This window comes from Argopecten irradians, chromosome 16, assembly GCF_041381155.1.
Source record: "Argopecten irradians isolate NY chromosome 16, Ai_NY, whole genome shotgun sequence".
Classification (NCBI taxonomy): Eukaryota; Metazoa; Mollusca; class Bivalvia; order Pectinida; family Pectinidae; genus Argopecten; species Argopecten irradians.
In genome coordinates, this window is record NC_091149.1 from 21,724,765 (window position 1) to 21,741,404 (window position 16,640).

The window sequence follows — 16,640 nt, forward strand, 5'->3', positions numbered from 1 at the left end:
AATACCATTAGTTGAAGAATAATTGAGCAATTGCTCATGAATGTACATCCTTAAAGGCCCACTACCTTTCCGAAACGACTTTTACATTTCAAAATGGGAATGTAAAACGTGATCGATAATTTTGAAGAGTCACAAAAGTTATTAGCTTACCATTACACTTATCATCATTATCTGAACAATTTAATTAAAATAAAACAAATATTAATTTTCATAACGCGGGTCGTCTTATGTTTCGCGCGTTAGTTGACTATCACTATGGCAGATGGCGAAAAAGCGAAATGAATCTCCGCTGTTATTATATATTACACAGGAATACTTGCATATTTTGGTGTTGTAACCTCATCCCATGCAATCGATATACATTTTCTTATGATAATAATGTTTTTAAGAAACCTTTAAATTTTGTTCCGGAAAGGTAGTAGGCCTTTTAGTGTATAAGCAACTCTTTATGATACATGAAATGTTACGTTACTAAATACATAGAATGATTGACTATATAGTTAATTAACGATTAATTGATTTTTTTTATTTTAATGGGTTTGAAATAGTTTTAAGAAAAAAGACATAATAATTTATATTATCACATAATCCACATGATATCCAATGATTTCGCCCGTTTGATATTTTGGCATATGTCACTTTTAGAATATGCCCTGGAGCATTTTTATTGGCTGTGCCGGGTAGAAAATCCAATGTGGCGTCATGGTGGAAACAATTAAGAAATCCGCTGGATTTTGGCAACGAATTTTGACGTGAAATCCCTCGAAATAAGGTTGTTGTTATGTGTTTATTTCATACGAGATCTGATGAAATTCGTCTCGAAGGTTTAAGTCTTGCTCATCAGAGCTCACAGAAATTCTTAGACTTACCAAGTTTCATATGAATGGAATACTCATTTCAGATCTCATATTTTCTAGTTACTATGTACTAGATATGTTTTTCAAGACTTTGAGCATGAAAACGCGGGAAACAATATTTGTAACTTTTGAAAAAATAACTACGGATCTTAATCTACCCTAAAAATACATTTGGTCTCTTCTAAAGCTAAATCTGGAGTATTCCACTATAACATTTCAGGGGTGGACGCCTAGTCACGTCGTTTTCACAACTTGATTGTCTTTTGATAGGTGGTGTCAAGAAGGGCTTTAAAAAGGAGAAAATCAGTTAGGAAGTAATGGAAATAAATGACCTGAACTTCAATAGTCTTACACGATCATGTATCGTCGACAGCAGGATTAAATTCCAATCCTTCTAGCGACCGCAGAACCAAATGATTTCCTTACATACGATATGTTAACACTGTCCAGGTTAAATGGAGTTTTTCAATCTGGTCACCTATCACTAATTTTGAAGAATGGCATCTGGCATACCTGTGAATAAAAAGAAATTAATATCTACCAACTTACTAAACTTTTATGTGGGGGTGCCATCCTATGTTGAATTCCGCACAAAAATTTGACCAAAATATTTATGAAATTCCAATATTAGTTATCTCACCCTGTCAGAAAAACACTTGACATGCGCCCTGAATACCTAATCAGCAGGCTCCGAAACATTCACCTCTCTTGAAATCTTGTGCCCAAAAGGGGATTTCCAGGAATCTATTTTTGGTTTGATTCTGTAGTCCCTTCTGTAGTTTCCTCGACAGTATCCGTTAGTGGTATTATATCGGACAGTAGTGTACTCTTACAGGGGTTTGTCAAGTAGACGGTCAGATATCTCGCCTGAGTGAAAGTCTTGCAGGCCAAAAATCATTCACGAGATACCTCAGTCCATCTGAGAGACCCATGTAATTATCTCCCTTTACCAGACTACTCCCGCCCCACCTCGCAATTGCATTATACGTAATATATAAGTAACAAACAACTTTGTCTGCCATAACGACACATGTAGCAGAGACATTCAACAAAAGACCTTAACCATTGATAGAGTGTTGGGACAATTTGAATCAAGTTAACCCCGAGTGCGCTGTTTATCCGATATCTGAAAGCACGATTAAATGATTGAAAGATCCATCACTACAAGGAGACACAACGCAAATATACCACAGTCTCCCAAATCATATTCGCACATTCACACACGCCACAAACTGTATAGACGGAAGATTGTCCTTAAATGACCCTTGCTGTTAATGTGACGTTTAACTGAATAAAACAGCCAACGATTCTGTGACTGATTGTTATATCAAAACCATGCGGTATATACGAACACTGTATGGAGCCGTTGTGTCCACATGTTGATGTCTTGCTGCCTCTCGCAAAGTTTATTCTTTAACCTGATATTAACATGCAATCCTCGTATTTAACAATAACATCACGCTTTGGATGCCCACTGATGCACAAACTATTATTGCACCTGCAGAGATGATTGGCTTGTTACCTGATGTAGTGATGTGGGATTTATCGACACCCTGCCTCGGAACAAGACTGATGGCCGCCGTTCTCGTGTTATCACAAAATCGTGTGCGTTGGCACGTGTGGGTATTGTAACTTAAAAAGCATTAAATATATCAAGCCGTACTTCATATTTGTTTATGACCCTGTTGGAGGGCTTGTATTGCACTAATCCAGAATTAGGAGAGAGAAATTCGCCTTCGTTACTGCAGATTTACAACAACGTTTAGAATGGAAAATACGTCAACAGTGCATATATACTAAAGAAAATAATATCCTTTAAACAATTGATGTATAGAATAGGTGTTGATAGTGGATAGTGGCTATAGTCGTATGATTGGAATTCCCCGTATAACAGTCAGGAAAGCCGCTATGTTTGGGGCTCTGGTGTTAGTTGTCTCTTGTGCAGGGATTGTTCTAGGTAAGTATATTGTTAAAATCAGCTGAGTTGGCTGTAACGTTGTATAAATTAAAATGTAATAAATATCGCAGTTATCAAGAACGATATACATATGTGTTTAAACGCATTCAAATTGTAGCGCAAATGCGAAAGACTGTAAATTATGATTTATCAGCGTGGGTATAACTTAACTCAATTCGGTGGCCCATAACCGAAAACACCCTTTACAGGCATTAGCGTTATAATGCTATTAAAAGTATTATAGAAGCACATAGTCGCGCATGTTGTAAATAATAAATATGACTAACATGACACATTGTATTTTGATTACTGTAAACACGTAGACGTTTTTAATCATGTATGAGATTCAATTTTCAAGCAAAAATGGCAAACAATTTCAATAAATATCATTCAAAATTCAATGTTTCAAAATACTGTACTCCAATTTTTTTGCGGCTACTAAATTTCGAGATTAACATTACAAACCGAAGATTAACTTTCATAAAAATGAAAATTCATATGAATATAAATAATGAAGATGCTAGTTCGCTGAAATAAATATTCGCGAATCCGCATGGATCGCACACGAAAGAGAGTCGGTTTACAGTAACAGGCAAACACATTATCCTTAAAATAACAATAAAGCACTGATACTATACTTTCTTTCTTTCAACAGCCAATAGCAACGTCATTTTATTTACGTCATACTTTGTGTCACGTGACCATGCACGGTTCTGCTGCAACAAATATGGCATGTCCCTGATGAAGATTTCGAATCAGGCTGAAAATGATCATTTTGAATCGTTCCTTCGAAGTTTACCAGGGTAATTATAGTTTATTTAAACACTGCATATACTTTTTATTTTGAAACAAGTTTGCAAAGCTGTATCAGACCAAGTACGGAATTCTGACAAATCATGCAAAGGTATCTCACTAAGTTTGACATCTGCAGGTACACCAGTCTCTTTATACTGTATGGTGAAGAAATAACAGAGATGATTATTTTTGTCCTGAGTACCATGTTCTACTTTCATAAAATTTCAATAAAATCTAACTCTTTATTTATTAATAAATAGAGTTTCTAATCACAATTTATTATTTCATTCAGTACTATATACATTCTATCGATATAAGCGCCATTTTATTACTGTCGTTAAAGTAACTTGAATATTTACGGTACGTGTAATATGTTTTGATCAAACCATTTGGTCAATGTTTATTTTTTCCGTTTTATGATGCATTGATAAAGTACAAGCTTAAGCTACAGTTGCGATATGAAATCATGGATATATTCAAATCTTTTACCGGTGATTCCAAGATGTGGATTGTTTCTTTATAGTCAAAATTCAAAGTCTTTACTCAGTAAGAGTTGCAAGCATTAATGCAGTCATCCTCGATACTCCAGGGGTTCCGATCACTTACGATATCTACACCCCTGGAATCTTTCATAGTAAAATTGGATGCACCTCAGCGGAAAACATCTGAACCAATAACAGGCATGCAAAGTTTTCCTTTGAAGACTACAGAGAGTGCGACGCCCATCATCAAAGCCACATAGCCAACCACAGTGTACCGTTATACGGCTCTATTGATGCACATCAAACGGCTCAATTACCTGTTCTGTTCTGTTGCCACCAATTTTACTATGAAATAGCCCAGGGGTGTAAAGATCGCAAGTGATCGGAACCCCTGGAGTATCGAGAATGTAATGTAGTAAAAGTTATATGATACCATACATATATTTAAATCTATTTCCAGTGTTACCGAGATGTGGCTTGGATTATTTCGAGGCCCAACGTCCCCTCATCCAGACGACTTTGTCTGGTCTGACGGCGACGCACCAACCTGGACAAACTGGGATAATGATACGTTGGATATAATTGGCTCAAATTCCACAGCCAATGAAACAATGTGTATAAAAGCCAAGATAACAGAACCTTCTGGAATGTTCTGGGTAGCCTCGCCGTGCACTGATTTAATGGAATACAGCTGTCAAGTAGGATGTAAGAAGACATCTGTTTTAATCTAATTGTCTAATATTCAATCACAGGAAATGAAAAAAAAAAAGAAAAAAAATATTGTTAGAGTAATGCACCTATTTTTACATTTTAAATTTCACTAAGATATTTGTATGATGGTAAATTTGCTCGTTCCGTTGTCACTATTCTAAATTTCTGTTGGAGTCTCCATTTTTCTCTTGAGTGAAACAAAATGAGACTTTATCTTTGGGGGTCTGTGATGATTTAATGAAACCTTTATTCATAGTTTATGCAATAACTAACTTTTAATCGTTTTTAAAGCTAAATTACAGGTTATATTCCGGATTTACCTAGTGTGTTTTTTTTGTTCATATAATATGTTTTAAAATCAATTTTGAATTTTAATTAGAATTCTATTATATGTTTCTCCGTGGGTGAAAATTTTCGCTATTTAAAACAAAATCAGAAAATTTAAAAAAAAAATGCGGTACGGAATTTTCCCGTTCTGGCTTTCAGGGTATGTGAAGCAAATAGTTCTAAATATTTCGCGGATCAAATTTTCGAGAGCATAGCGATTGCGAAAATATCATCCCCCTCTAAATTAACCGAGTATATGGTGATACCAAAAGTACATTTTAACGCATATGGTAGATATATTTATATAATCCGCAACAAAATTTGGAGATGATTCGTCATCAAAATTATAAATTTTAAAAGTTACAAAAGACATGAGTTTAAGATTAAGTGTATAATTAGCAAATGATATTAATTTTGAATAAAACTACGATATATTTACACTCACTTAACATCTTTTCTTATCTAGATTTCTATAAGTACCTTAAATTATACTTCTCGTTGTCGAACTACATACTGGCATATGTATGTAAAGTGTCATCTAAATCCCGACAAATTTTATAACACAACATACGTTAACTAACAAAAAAACCATCAGAAGGACCATCGCACCTCAGTCAGCACTAACCACAGGACAATTTTGTTTGGAGATATCAATTGATACTTTATGCTAAGGACAAAATTTGTATGGTTTATACAACCTATAATTTGTTTAAAATTAAAATTGAATTATGTTTGCTGAGAATGAAACTTGGAATTCATCTTTATATTTGGTGATACAAAGAAATATCCCCTATCAGATGATATTTTACATATATCGACCTGTTTACAGGTGATTACAATGATTTATCAACTCCAGGAAATTATATAATATATATACACAATGTATCATTATCTGATTGAAATATATTTTATTTCTTTTCTCATGGACCATTGCTTCATTCATTCTAGTATAATCATAATACTTAATATTTAATTGGAGTAATATAGTGCTCCATAACTTGTTTACATCTTTTTAATGTTTTATTTGAAATGCGGTGTTACATTTTTGTCAATGACCAAATATATGACGTGAAAGCAATACATAATTGTTATTTTATATCATTCGTTCTAACACTGGTGATTAGGTGACCTTCATAACACTTCTGTGGAAACGATGACCAATGCTATTTGAATGAAAGATAAACAAAGTTTATTTTAAACAGCTTAGATATATAGTCTACCTTTTGTCTTATTAAGTGAACGCGTCCATCATACCTAATGACCTCTCACAAGCCATGTGTCCAAAATTGGTGAAGCTTGATGGAAAAGACCTCAACAGAACAAATTCAGGTATATTATCTAACCCTTTATTTATTTGTTTTTGAAGATACGTCGAACATTTAGAACTACACTTCTGACTGATTATAGAAATTGCTTGTTGTTAAAGAATACTTAAATCAATAAACAGAATAAAATGCTTGTTATATGGGTTTTTTTCTGAATAATGTTGCAGTCGTTTAATTTCCTTTTTCCATTTGATGTTGACATTTTGTCAAAATAAATACATTAATAGATAAATTAATTAATTAATTACATAAACAAAGAAATGAATATAAAATAGTAGATATATCCATATTTCTTTCATAATTTTGTTATAATATTTATGATAGATGATTTCTTTAACCTCCACAGACAAGAACTATGGCTATTTCGATATCGAACACAGTATCGACTCCATGGGGAACCAAGTCGGATCCAAGCTACTCGCCACTCCTGCCTATTCTACAAGCGAATGCGCCCTCCACTGTCTCAGCAACAGCCTTTGCGAGGAAGCCATCATAATCTCTGACGCGCTTTGCATCCTGTATTCCAAGTTGTGATAACGTATTGTATCTCTGGTGATACATCTTCAGTCTTTGCATATAACAGACTTACCTTCCTTGCATTATTTTGTCAGCGGATATCCCGTCATTTTCACAGAAAAATCTGACGTTACACTCACAAACACATGACGTCAGTATAAATACCTATCCGCCGTTATAGAAATGTTTTGTTGTTACGGTGACACTTCATTACCATCTATTATAAAGCATGGTAAGTTGTCGTCTCTTCTTGGATCAGAGACAATTCTGTTGTTTTGTTATGATATACTCAAGGTTTAGTATGATTGCATCTTAGTGTCATTTATTTCAAAGTATCTCCATCATCTCTGGAAACTGTGGTAACACCTTGTTCGGTGTCTATTTTATATATAGTTATACACTTGTATTCATGTTCCCACTGCGTGTTGTTGCTATGGCGACACAGCTGTATCTTTAAAGTCAGAGACATTGTTGTACACTCGTGGACCACTTTTTACTTTGGTGTTTTGTCGACACTGTGTGGATCATCTTGTTACTATGGAAACATTGTTGGATGAGTTGTGTGGTACAATAATGTGTACTTTATCAATGAATAAATTGCCTATCAATAGCGTCGTCTACGGTATCCTATATATGGTACTCTCAACACAGGCGTTAAAGCCCTCCTACGTGAGGTAACATAGTATGGACCATTTAGATAACCAATCAGTGTATTGTCTTTGGATCAGTGTTGGATGTGCTACGAAATATCTTTAAAAATGAAAACAAAATATATATATTTAAAAAAAAAGTTTTAGATGTGACCTCATTCTTCGGAAGAATGTTGTATATTACTTAAATAACATGATATTAACAGGGCATTTTCACCCTCTGTTGTAATGTTTATGATATATCCAATAATTTGGCTTCAGTCGTGTTATTTAGTCAGAATGATATGGTTAATTATATAACATATACACCGTTGACGAATGTGCTCTGATAGTCTGTCGTGACGGCGCTAAACAGACAGAATGTGCTCTGATGGTACGTCGTGACGGCGCTAAACAGATAGAATGTGCTCTGATAGTCCGTCGTGACGGCGCTGAACAGACAGAATGTGCTCTGATGGTACGTCGTGACGGCGCTAAACAGACAGAATGTGCTCTGATGGTAGTCGTGACGGCGCTAAACAGACAGAATGTGCTCTGATGGTACGTCGTGACGGCGCTAAACAGACAGAATGTCCTCTGATAGTCCGTCGTGACGGCGCTAAACAGACAGAATGTGCTCTGATGGTACGTCGTGACGGCGCTAAACAGACAGAATGTGCTCTGATGGTACGTCGTGACGGCGCTAAACAGACAGAATGTGCTCTGATGGTACGTCGTGACGGCGCTAAACAGACAGAATGTGCTCTGATGGTACGTCGTGACGGCGCTGAAATGACAGAATGCATGTGCTCTGATAGTTCGTCGTGACGGCGCTGAACAGACAGATTGTGATCTTGTATTGCATTTGAAGTATTGAAATGGACATGTTAAATTCGATTTGTTAATCTTACAAACAGAACACATTAATTTGTCCTAACCAAGCGAGAAATTTGTCTTCACTGAGAAATGTGTCCTGAGTAATTTGTTCTAACTGAGTAATTTGTTCTAACTGAGTAATTTGTCCTAACTGAGTAATTTGTCCTAGGTGATAAAGTTGTCTTCACTGAGAAATGTGTCCAAACTGAGTAATTTGTCCTAACTGAGAAATTTGTCCTAACTAAGAAATTTGTCCTAACTGAGTAATTTTTCTTAACTGAGTAATTTTTCTTAACTGAGTAATTTGTCCTAACTGAGGGAACTATATGGTTTAAGTATTAGACAAACACTAATGTACCACTTTTGGGGTTTTGGTTTGAGTTGCCTCCCTTTATTTTATTATTTTAAACAATCTTTAAGAGCTGATGAAGGTGCAGCTTTTGATTTTGAACACTAAAATATCATTAATTGTTTACATTGTATGTCATTATGAATATAATTATAGAAGTATTAATTTAATCATTTTATCGTGTTGCTTTATTTTTAAAAATTAAAACATGGATAAAACTGCTGGTGTGGTAAGCGTTATAACACAATACATTTTCATATTTAATACCATGTTTTCTGGTTATTCAATATTATCTTGAACGCCTTGTATCAGTTTCACCGTGAAATATTGTTTACATATCTTTTTACAGGAATGGTGTGAATTTTTCTATCGTCAATATTTATCAAGGAAGTAATTTCCACCGTGTAAAAGAAATTCTGAACTTTTCAAGGCAGTCTGCTCCCTTATCAAGACACACGTAAATCAAACACCATCACATAATATAACTGGAAATAGAAAATGCAAGAAGACATTGAACTGCTGTCTATCGTTAACCCTATAAAATGGACGGTATATAATTTTATGTGTGTTTTGATAAAGGTGCAGACTGGTTTCGAAATCTAATTTGTCTGTGCTGTTTGAATTACTTCCTTGTCCCATACTTACTGTTAAAATTGAAATTATTCGTACGACTGTCTTACAGACGTAACGATCTCGTGTTTGTCTGAATACACCGTTGATTTTACATCTTTGAACCATACTGTAAATAAGGTTCTAATCTTGGAATTAAAACATAAGCAAGAAACAATTTGTTTTTGTCAACCTTCATACATGTTCTATTATTTTGATCTTTACAATAACGAATTCGAAGTGTTGCAATCTACTTCAGTGAAACCTTCCTTACCAACCACCTCTGAATAATGCCTGCGTAATAAGACCACTTTCCTAGGAATGGGTCCCAAATGGATATTTATTTATAACACGATGAAACGACATGATCCCACTTGGCTTTATAGACCACTTTAATCTTGTCTCATTTTATAGACATGGTTGACTGTATTCCGTCTTTGCATATTACAAAGTTAGCCCTCTTGAGGGTAAGTACCCAGTATATATTTATTACGATGTGAACGCAATTCAAGTGGTTTTCACCGAAAATATGATGTTACGCTAGCAAACACATAACGACACAACCGATTATTATCCACATGGACAGATAGCTATATAATATGCAAATGCAGAATATATGCGAGCGATGATCCTCATGCGCAACAACAACATCCTGTTGTTTTAAGTATGGCAGTTAGAAAGGAGAGAGGTTGCGAACTCCGTATAATCATGTCGATAAATATATCAATCAGCAGTCAAACAATATTGATGTAAATTACAAGTGATTTTTATTCATAACATGGATGTACATGTATAGCAGAGTAACGAAAGTGTGTTGATCCTTAATGAAAACTGCTGTCGTTCGAAGTATAATTACATGTTTGGAATATACCAGCTGAATATAATTTTCTACTAGATATGAAGATTCGCTGTTTGTAATTGTAATTACAACTATGAAGAGACATATACGAACAACGTTAATAACTGAAGAAAAATGCTAAATCGCCTGCTCCTGTTTTTGATAGTGAAAAATACCATTTGTCAGCGGTGGAGCATCTTTAATTTTTATATGAGATATGCAGTTTTTCTGAAAAACGTCAAAAGGATCATCTGATGTGCATATGTTCACACCCAGGTTCATTTTGTATCACTACATTATATTTGTACACCAAACATATCTTGGAGTAAATTGGAACATTCTGTTAACAGAAGCTGATGATCATTTCACTTAAGATGAAATAGGTAAAATTATCTTTGATGGTAATTAATGATTAATAGGAGGTTATATGTCATTTGTTTTCAAACCCAATCATAATTGTTTCAGTAAGGTGTCATCTTAAATTAAAAAAAAATATATTGTAACTTCATTTGAAAACCAATAAAGGGATTAAAAGTATTCACGAAACGAAACAACCCATGAAAGTTAAAATGTTGTTGTTGAAAGTGAATTAGACAAATAACTACTGTGATCGTGCGAGTTGTACTTAATTGTTACGGTATCACCTAAGGAAACGCGTTTGAAGCTTTTAAATATGGCGGCACCCATATGAAATATACGCTTTAACTTCAAAAACTGGTTATATATTACGGATATAAAAACAATACCTCAAAGGTTTTCAAAATGTAATGAAATACCTAATAGGTCAGATTCCTATTATTATAAATCTATTACGTCTAGTAAAAAAGAAATTTGGATAACCAATGGAAAATATCGGGTTCGCCATATTGGATCAAAATGGTACGCATCAAGAAACGAAACACTTGTACCAGTTCGGTTTGGCTAATAAGAAGCGCTTCATTTCAGATACAGCTTATTGGTACCTGTACAACTGGTACAAACCCACCAATGGAAGTCGCACATAGAGCTGCTTTTTTATTTTGCTTGTTGAAAGGCTAAAGGGAGATAACCGTATCACTCTTAGAAAGTTCACAATGATTTGCTGGCCAATACAATAAGTTTACCGATGATTCAGAACACGTGTTGATATCAACTGGTTCAAGGAATAGATGTGAAACGCACTGCTAATAGTCCGCTGTTTCGTACTCTCGTGCAGGATATACAGAATGTGTAAAAAGGAATATAATTTCCATTATTCATCCGGTGCTTTCTGTAAGAATCCAGTCAAAGTGTCATTTCGTAAGTTCAACTCCTTAACATCCTCTATTAAGTTTTTGAGCTCCCTCTGGCGAAGTTCATTTTGTTTGTATGTCTTACGTAAAGGACCTATCTCAGAATCAAAGTCAATCCGAGTCCGTTCGGGCGTAGCTGTGTTAAACACAATTGCTGGCATGTCCACAACAATTTGTTTCTTGTTTGAAGGAGGAGGGGAATCCCCCGAATTCTCAGAATCGTAATTATGAATTTCAGAGTAGTACTTCCGGTCACGTCTTGGCGTTCGCCGGGGATTTGTTCTGTGTCTCGATTTATCGAGTCTCTTCAAAATTGATCTGCCCTCGACAGCATTCACACGTTTTCTGCTGTCCCTACCTTCGGATTTCCTACTACTATGCACAGATTCACCATAAAACGACAGATCATCGTCGTTCGGAACCACCGGCGTGTTGGTGGGAAGGTAATATATACAATAATAGTCTTTTAGCTGTTCCAGACTCATCTTGTCTTGATCCATCGTGTCTGAGTGATGAAAACCTGGCGTGGGTAAATCACCATAATCTTTGTCATCGTCTGGCCTAATAAGACCTTTGAGACGCCCTCCGGCCTTGAGTGTACCTTTATATAATGGACGATCCGAGGCCGGAAAGGGAGATAACTTTGGGGGTGTTGCTTTCTTCTGTAACGGAGAAGTTTCCAGAACTAGTTGTTTATTTGTGGTTGTTGACTTACGACCAATGTTCGGTATGCTAGACGTCGGCTGGATTAACCTTTGAAGGTTCAATTTAAAACTCTCATCCGGTGTGCGTACCGGAAGTGACGTCGATGGCAACAATGGACTACGTGGACTTTTGTAAAACGCTTGAGGTTCCATAATTTGCTTTCCTTCTAGAGGCATTATCCTCGGCGGACTCCTTCTCGGTCGAGTCCGTTTAAATTGCTCCACAGTTGTCATCAGGGCCTTGCGTGGTTGGACCTCGAACCCAAACCCATCGGTATCCCGAGGCCGCGTTGTGGTTCTGTTCTCCTTTCCATTTTGTCGCTGTTTGAGTCGCTCGAGAGCGTTTGACAAGTTCTCGTGCTCCTGGTTAATGAGTTCGTCTCGTAGATTTGACAGACGTTTGAGGTAGTCAGCGTGATGTTGGTAAGACGTCCGACTGTCCTCAAACCAAGGAAGACTTCTAGCACGGCGAGGATCAATGCTTGTTCTCTCCATTAACCTGTTAACGACACGAAAAAAACAATAAATGATAATACAGCAATGATGAATATAAGTAAGCGTTTTTAGTATTTCCTTGAATAATAATTTATTCGTCGTTACGTTAAGGTGAACACAACGACTATCAATGTCTACAGACGTTTGTAAACCACTCAAGCCTTTCACAATTATACAAACCAGTATGTGTGTAGAGAGTGCTACCAGGCGCTATAGTATGACATGGGTTCACTTGGGGGAAAAGCACATTACCTCCTTAGGATTAAGACAAGAGAAGTAACAATAAAATATGAAATACATTTATTTAATCATTAACATGGGACAAGGATGTTATTCCAACTGTGTAAACAAAATAAACTGTCGTATTTTCAAGACCTTACCTCTTCATCAATACACATATACAACGAACGCGATCACATTATAGAATTAATTAATAAAAGGATATACAATAATGCAAAGGAAACACAATATTATACTCAAGTTTAACGCAAATGAACTCACCGGCAAGGGGAGCTATAAGGTAGAGTCTACTCTGCTATCGTTATGTGTTTATTGAAGGTACCATTTAAACATTGATTCTTATAACAATGTATCACATCGTTTTGTCACTTCATCTATAAGGATAGTTTTAGGTGTTAGTAAGTCAAAAACTGTTAGCGTAACTGCATCAAAGCGTTAACATAACCGACCATGAGTTAGAGGAATGGTGGTTTCATGGATCAAATAGATTTTCGATTCATGAACCAAATCGACAAAGCTTTATAATTTTGATATCTGGTATTCATTTGTATGACATATGACGAAATTATCAAAACGATGTCGTTATTGCAGGAATTGGTATACTTTAAGTACATGGAACAGTAATATCTTGTTACGTTCCACATGTTACTGCAAATCATACACGTAATAGATAGATCAATCAATAAGTGGATTGCGGTCATAAAAATAGGAGGGTTTTTTCTGATCGAAAGATGTAATGGAGCTTAACAAAGAATATAGTTTCATTTGATGAGTTAAAGTACATGGAATGCAATACACTCCGCTATTATGAATCACAGTATAATGAGTTTAAGATATTCAGCATTTACATAATAGAGAGTTATCTACCCTTGCGAGTAGGTATGTTTGCTTGGTCATGTTGTTTGTGAGTGACTAAGTGTCATATAAAATATTAATTTATTTCATTCTTTGATCGTGCGCAATACATGAAAAATATATATAATAATACTATTACCAAAACATCCAGTTCGTAGTATATCTGTATTGCTATGTTGAAAGTTCAACATATCATGAGTGTGCGACATAACATCTCGAGCGCTGTTATTATTTCAAGCGCTCGAAATGAAAGATACTATGTCAAGTGCTCGAAATAGTAAGTCGAACCCTCGACATAAAAAACCCATTTAACATATTATGTGCATATAAATGTAGTCCAGATAGAAAAATCTGAATATGTACATGTCTATAATGTACCACTACAGATAGCAATATTCAGAATACAAGTATAAAAATATAAAGTTCTCGTAAAATAACTTATGTACTTGTAAACAACAGCAAATACAATTTCTACTGTCTATCATATCATGAATAATGCGACGCAATTAGTTAATTATATAAAAAATAAATAAATTCCAATAATGTTCCTGTTCAACAATATGTTGGTTGTATAGTCCATTGGGCTTAACTTCCCATTAACATCTGAGGTCATTAAAGGAAGGCCTTCGTGTACGCAAGGTGTTGAGTGTGTGAATGACTGTATGTTTTGTTGGTACGTGTTATATCTCCTTTTAACAGTTGAATGCTTGCCCGTTTTACATTGCTCATTGACGCATATCGCCAAACACACCAAACTTCACACCCCACCAGGTTACATCACCTTAACAACAGATAAGATGGTTAGGAATGTGTTTCATCCAATGATCAAACTAGAAGCGGTAAAATAAACACATGCCATTAATGACAGGAAAGTGTCTTATAAGTAACAAATGTAACACAAACTTTCAACAACTTCCTGTTTACTGTGCATGCTTTCGGCGTTACCTAGGAGAATCGGTTTCCGTGAAGTTAGATGAGTCATTACTTAAGTTTTTGCGTTCGTTCAGTCGGTGTATCACATCTAACAATGTAAGGCATTGGCCTTGTGTTAGCACTTTCCGTTCATTCCTCGTGTTTGTAGAAGATCTAGGATTTTGAGCAGACACGACAAACCATTGTAAAAATCTACTTTCAGTAGTTCGATGCCGATTCACAAACTAGATACAGGTTTCTGTTTATATCAAGAGTTCACCTATAATTCAGCATAAAATCATCAGTCGACACCAACAAGAATCAGAAACAAAAACACAGTCCAAATTTATTTGATTGTAACAATAAAAATGTCATAGATTGCAGTAATTTCTTCACAATCTAGTAAAGGTAGCAACGTTAAAAATTTCACATTATTGACCAAGTATAGTAAACAAAAGACGAAGAAGAAGTGGACATGATAAAGGTGAAAGAAGGTAGACAAAACTAAGAGAGGAACACAAGAAGAAGTGACGAAAACGACGACGAAAAAGATGATGAAGAAGAAGAAGAGGAAAAAGGAGAAGTAAGAGAAGAAGAGAAATTAGGTATAAAAGAGGAAGGACGAACTAATTAACTGATATTAAATTACCGATAGATATCTTCTTTCACAAATAACATAGACGATAAGCTCTAGATAGAAACCGTTACCAGTGATAAAGAATAAAGAAGTATATATACTTGTTATATTGAGTAGTATATGCCCCGGAGTCTTACCTGTCTGCCTCTAAATCCTCCCCGTGTAATTTATCTCCCCTTTGAATAGTGCTACCGTCTTTTGTTTGACGGACATCACTCTTACTATCAATAAAATCCTCCCGCAATTGTCGTTCTGCTTTCATACGTCTAACGACATCTTGAAATGACACACAATGTTCCTCACTAGGAAGATGTCGTCTAAGGGGTTTCTCGGACGAGATTCTTTGGACATCAAAATAGCAATTATCAATATGAATGAGTGTACTTCGATCAAATATCAAAGTCATCAATATTACTGCACAACCAATAGGGAAAGCCTTATGTAGTGTATACAACACTTTACAGTAAACATCACTACACCGGAATGATGTTATTATATTACTGTTTAGACAAACATCAATACATTTGCACTCGGTTGGGAACATTGAAAGACACAGAGAAAACGAATCCAAAGGAACCATTGGACTGGAAATAACATATCGACAGGAATATGTATTTATTCCTTTCATCAAAATATTCCATGTAAAACGAGCTTTTTATCAGATGTAAAATCAACTCTTCGTCGCAGAACCATAATTGATTTTCAGATCAATGTAACGGAAAGCTTGAAAGAAAGGTAAAATGACAGTATCTACATCGTTTTCCTATCACACACACGGAAGTGTTTTATTGGTGACATTAATGCAGGTAAACTTCTGTAGAAATACGTATTCATATGGGTGTTGTAACTCTACTCAGAAGCGAACAGTATAAGTGAATTATGGAATTACTTTTTAAGACATACACTGTACGCTATTCTATATCTAGGCAAACGTCCACAGTACAGGTAAATATAGAATGTGTAATATTATTTGATAGGGCTATCACGCTGTCCAACCGGTGACATTATACGGACAACGTGCAAGAGTATTACGAATGCACAGATAATACATTACACCAAACTAAATCACATATATTACAATAAAAAAGCTACAGCAGATTTACAACGTAAACTGCTGTTTAAATGATCATGTGAAAGACAGCATCGAGACACCCTATGAGACAGACTCAACGAAGCCACACTAACCTCGCCTACAATCTATGATGTCGTATCTAATGAAGATGACAGTGTACACATCGTACTAGTCACATATATA

The 16,640-nt window shown here is 35.5% G+C and overlaps 2 protein-coding genes across 15 annotated transcripts in view; one reads left to right on the forward strand and one right to left on the reverse strand.

Moving 5' to 3' along the window:
- The first annotated feature begins 55 nt into the window (after positions 1–55).
- Positions 56–9,600, forward strand: LOC138309989 (uncharacterized). The gene is made up of 4 exons (XM_069251140.1): positions 56–3,617; positions 4,552–4,796; positions 6,366–6,458; positions 6,801–9,600. The coding sequence occupies exons 1-4, from the start codon at positions 3,547–3,549 to the stop codon at positions 6,986–6,988; spliced, it is 597 nt and encodes a 198-aa protein (XP_069107241.1). The 5' UTR covers positions 56–3,546; the 3' UTR covers positions 6,989–9,600.
- Positions 9,601–10,183: 583 nt separating this feature from the next.
- The window catches only part of LOC138311128 (uncharacterized), a 54,847-nt gene continuing 48,390 nt past the window's right edge, over positions 10,184–16,640 (reverse strand). For 10 of the 14 annotated variants that reach the window (XM_069252586.1, XM_069252584.1, XM_069252589.1 and 7 more), the window contains one exon: positions 10,184–12,745. In XM_069252586.1, the coding sequence (XP_069108687.1) occupies positions 11,503–12,745 (1,243 nt within the window). In that variant the 3' untranslated portion in view covers positions 10,184–11,502. Of the gene's footprint in view, positions 12,746–15,522; positions 16,630–16,640 lie in introns of those variants that run through there. The other 4 variants (XM_069252578.1, XM_069252576.1, XM_069252577.1 and 1 more) reach the window with 2 other exon arrangements.

Bases quoted from the DNA above. Each gene is read 5' to 3' on its own strand.
- LOC138309989 (XM_069251140.1), top strand. From the start codon at position 3,547: ATGTCCCTGATGAAGATTTCGAATCAGGCTGAAAATGATCATTTTGAA. The intron at 4,797-6,365 runs GTAAGAAGACAT...TGTCTTATTAAG, and splicing joins ATACAGCTGTCAAGTAGGAT to TGAACGCGTCCATCATACCT. The intron at 6,459-6,800 runs GTATATTATCTA...TAACCTCCACAG, and splicing joins CCTCAACAGAACAAATTCAG to ACAAGAACTATGGCTATTTC.